Below are 3817 nucleotides of genomic sequence, written 5' to 3'. Positions count from 1 at the left end.
AAAAGAGAAAGCGAGACCTGCCTTGTGAAAGGGTGGGTGTGTGTGTGGGTGTGGTCGTACGGTACACCGCCTGTAATCGGTTAAACTGAGCACAATTAGAATTCAGAACAAGAAATCCCAGCCGATCACAAACCGGCCATCAGACGCATCACACCTTGAATGGACGGCTGACATCTTCCTACGCTTTACGATGATGAAACGTAGGCCGTCCGAAACCCCGTTGGATTTGAGCCACGACAATAGTCGCACCTGGTGATCAGCCGTGGATGGATGACCGCTAAAATTCGTGCTGCCATCAATCAACATCGCGGGAAGTAATACTGGGAATATGTTACAACATTCCTGTATATATATATATATATATATATATATATATGTGTGTGTGTGTGTGTGTGTGTGTGTGTGTGTGTGAATGATAATAAAATTGAAATTGATTTCACATAAAATATTGCCTAATAAGAGGACGCAATCGAAACATTATTTATTGTAAAAAGATATAACCGTTGTTAGTAAGTTGAATCACATCTTAATTATTTGGAGGTGGAAGAGAGTGAGATGGAGTGGGCTTTCCATCTCCATCCAACACCCAACCAACATGGCATGTGGAATGTTGCGATCTAACGCAACTCACTTCACGCAATCACTGTCATCCAACCATCCCAAACACCAAGCAAACGGAAATGGATTCCACGCCAAGTCCATGAGCGGAGCAGCTCCCATCATCACAGCCCTACTCGTTGTACGCGGTGCCACTGATGCGAGATCCCACCACCACCATCCTCTCTCGAGGCTTCTCGGCGAAGCAGCTCCGACAACATAATCACACCCCTAAAACAAGCCTTCTTTGGTTTCTCTCCTCGTCGCGCCTGTGTACGCTCAAACACGCCTCCCTAAAAAGTCCACTGTCACTTGATGATTGCATCGAGTAGGGAATGCAAATGACTTCAGCGATATAATGTCGACTAGTAGACAAAGAGATGAAAAAATCCTTGAATCAGTCTGTGTTGTTTGAGATGCATCATCATCACATGGTGTGCGGGAAGCTTCCATGTCCAAATGAAGCTTTTCAGGTGGAGGATGGCGAGACCCCACTCGTCGCTTGCCTTGCACGCCATGGCACATGACTCGCTCGGTCCTGCGCCGACTGCAAGCAGAGCGTCATCCACTCTTTCCGGTGATCACAGCTATGCGTGCGCGTTGAGCAGTTCGTTAGTTTACCCCTCGGAGGAAGAACGGGTAAAAGAAGAAGACCGTCTGGTTTTGATCTTTGAACACATCGTTTGACGTCGACGTTGCCCCCACGGCGTTGCGTTAGGTTGGGATTGGATGGAGGTGGGTGATGCCAAACGAAAACATCCAGACATCAGCTGAGAAAAGAGATCAACCCACGTAGAACATTTAATGTGCACAAGAACAACAAAGAAACAGTCCTGAGAACCCAAACAAAAGAAGAAACGGGGACAGAAGAGGAGCAAGAAACGAGAAATATCAGATGCTCAGAAACTAAAACCAGCACACTAAGGTTGATGCCGATCCATCTACCTCTCTATGATCAATATGGTGGCACACAACACTTTCCTCTTTGGGCAGAAAAGAGTAGTCTGGTCAATCATCTTCATGTTCATGATAACCCACTAAAATTTTGTGTTGTCTCTACTCCCCCCATTCACTTTGTCTCGGTGAAAGCACAGAGGTGAATAATGGAAAGGTGCCTCTCCCTATAACCTAACAAGTGAAGCGAGAACCAGTAATAAAGCTGAAGCTAGCAAAAGCTAAAGGAAGCATAGGACCCAAGAGAAGCTAAACCGCTACCTAAAAGAGAAGAACAAAATCCAATCTGTTACAGAGAGACTGCGACTAAAAGGGAGTCCGACATGTACACTCGAACCGGATGCTGGGCCGGACGGGCGCCACCGGGCTCAGAAGGAGGCGACGGGGGGCGCGACGAGCTCCGCCTCCTTCTTCCGGCGCATCTCCAGCACCTTGCGGTGGCTGTTAGAGTGCATGTGGCTGACAAAGGTGGGGCTGCAGGCCGGGCGGTACTCTGGGAGGAGACGGCCGGATTTGAAGCGGACGCCGCAGGCGTTGCAGAGGGTCTTGGCGCCGAGCGGGCCGGCCCGCCACTGCGGCGTCTTCTGGACACCGCAGTGGCTGCACCGCCGTTCGCCGGAGGCGGTGGAGGAAGATGGTGGCGGCGCTTTGGGCTTGCGGCCGCGTTTCTTCGGGTTCTGCTTCTCGGGCGGCGTCGGGTGGCCGAAAAGGAGGAAGCTTTGGTCGACGGCGATGGCGGAGGGGTCGTGTATGAGGAAAGGGGAGGAGGAAGACGTGGAGGAGCATGAGGAGGCGGAGGTAGTGGTGGAGGACGAGGAGGAGTCCGAGAAGGGGAGCGGGCCGGACATGGCCCAGGCGGCAGCGGCACTGCGGAAGCGCTTGCTCCGCTTGGCCTTGACCGGAACCGCCGCTTCGGTGGAGAGAGCGCAAACGGTAGGACCCGAAGAGGGGCCTTGACCTTGCGGCACGGCGCCGCGGGCTTGGCGATTCTCACTTTGGGCGTCGCTCGGCGGTGGTGAAAGGGATGCAACGCCGGAACACGGCGGTGGGAACTCCGGGATGGAGTCGTCGATGATGAGGGAAACCCACTCCAGTTCTTCAGCATCATGCGCCTGAAGGCAGCAAAGCCAAACCCCTCAGGATGCATAAAAAACCACTCTTTTCGACATAAAAAATCGCAACTTTAGCCTTGTTATGCTGTCATTCCAAATAACAACAACAACAAAGAAGAAGAAGAAGAAGAAGACTCACCGGCAGACAGATATCCGAAAGAGGAGGCGGTGGTGGAAGCTCGAAGGTTAGACCCGAAGAGGAGGAAGGAGAAGAAGAGCGCTCTGTCTCATTATGCGTTGCTTCCGCGTCGGTTCCAAATTCTCTCCCAGCTTCGTCCTCCTCCGCTTCCATCTCGTTCTCCGCGAACTCACCCAGGTTAAGGAGGTCGTCGACAGAGAACCCCTCACCTACCAGGTTCCCTCTTTCAAGAAACCAACCCGCCTCCTCGCTCAAAACCCCCTGGTTCTGCTTCTGCTGCCCCGTGTACAGAAGCTCCGGCCTCGAAGTGGCCCTCAGCGCTTCCATGCCGGTTTCTTTCTCCACCTGCAACGCGACCAAACCTCTTAAACCTCCGCAATTAACACCGACAATACGACCAAAGCAAGAAACCAAGGTTTTTACTCCAGAACGAAACGTAAGAGCAGAAGAAAAGAAGAAAAGTTCCATCTTTCCTCTCATTCCCCCCATCCCCACAAAGATGAGATTTTTAACATATTTGCTGGCGTTACATCCTACCTGAGGGCAGTGGGAGCAAGCCGAGGTTGGTACAGGCGCAAGACGCGAAGGGCGCGGTGGCGAAGGGCTGAAGAAGAGTGACGCAACAGCAGAAGAGGAGAAGGAGGAAGAAGAAGAGGAGGAAATGAGCGTTCGGTGGGGCATTGAATGGCTGCCTAAGTCCGTGTGCGTAACAAATGCCCTGTTACACACCCCCACCCCCACCCCCACCCCCATTTACCTTTCCTACCACTTTCCTTTTCCCTTAATTTAATGCCAAACTCAAAATCTCAGGACGCGCTTCCCATTGCCTTCACCCATTTTGTTTCAGAAAACAAAGCTTCGGGACATGTCTTATGGTCCCCTTTCGATAAATAAAGGTCGCCAGCAAAAACGTTTCCGAGATTTCTCGAAAGCAAATCCCAATTTCTGAAACAATTCTGGGCTTATTCTTCGAAACACAAAAAACACTATCCCCATCCGATGCATACACCCCCCA

The 3817-nt window shown here is 51.5% G+C and overlaps 1 protein-coding gene across 2 annotated transcripts; it reads right to left on the bottom strand.

Annotated features, from left to right (window-relative positions):
• Positions 1-978: 978 nt before the first annotated feature.
• LOC135612408 (GATA transcription factor 6-like) lies at positions 979-3570 on the bottom strand. Of its 2 annotated transcripts, XR_010486958.1 has the most exons (4): positions 3340-3570; positions 2803-3147; positions 1813-2663; positions 979-1725 (listed from the first exon to the last, which is right to left on the bottom strand). XR_010486958.1 is itself a non-coding variant. In XM_065108681.1 (3 exons), the coding sequence occupies exons 1-3, from the start codon at positions 3553-3555 to the stop codon at positions 1920-1922; spliced, it is 1305 nt and encodes a 434-aa protein (XP_064964753.1). In that variant the 5' UTR covers positions 3556-3570; the 3' UTR covers positions 1369-1919. The 2 variants fall into 2 exon arrangements, 1 of the variants encoding a protein (XP_064964753.1); XM_065108681.1 differs by having other exon boundaries at positions 1369-2663.
• Positions 3571-3817: the final 247 nt, after the last annotated feature.

Source organism: Musa acuminata, chromosome BXJ2-5, assembly GCF_036884655.1.
Source record: "Musa acuminata AAA Group cultivar baxijiao chromosome BXJ2-5, Cavendish_Baxijiao_AAA, whole genome shotgun sequence".
Lineage (NCBI taxonomy): Eukaryota > Viridiplantae > Streptophyta > Magnoliopsida > Zingiberales > Musaceae > Musa > Musa acuminata.
The sequence above is the reverse complement of the archived record's forward strand: the minus strand, read 5'-3'. Positions and strand labels throughout refer to the sequence as shown.

Excerpts from the sequence above, each read along its gene's own strand:
- LOC135612408 (XM_065108681.1), bottom strand. The coding sequence starts at position 3,555 with ATGGGGGTGGGGGTGGGGGTGGGGGTGTGTAACAGGGCATTTGTTACG. Across the intron at positions 3,148-3,339 it reads CTTGCTCCCACTGCCCTCAG|GTGGAGAAAGAAACCGGCAT; the intron begins GTAGGATGTAAC and ends GTCGCGTTGCAG. Across the intron at positions 2,664-2,802 it reads TTTCGGATATCTGTCTGCCG|GCGCATGATGCTGAAGAACT; the intron begins GTGAGTCTTCTT and ends TGCTGCCTTCAG.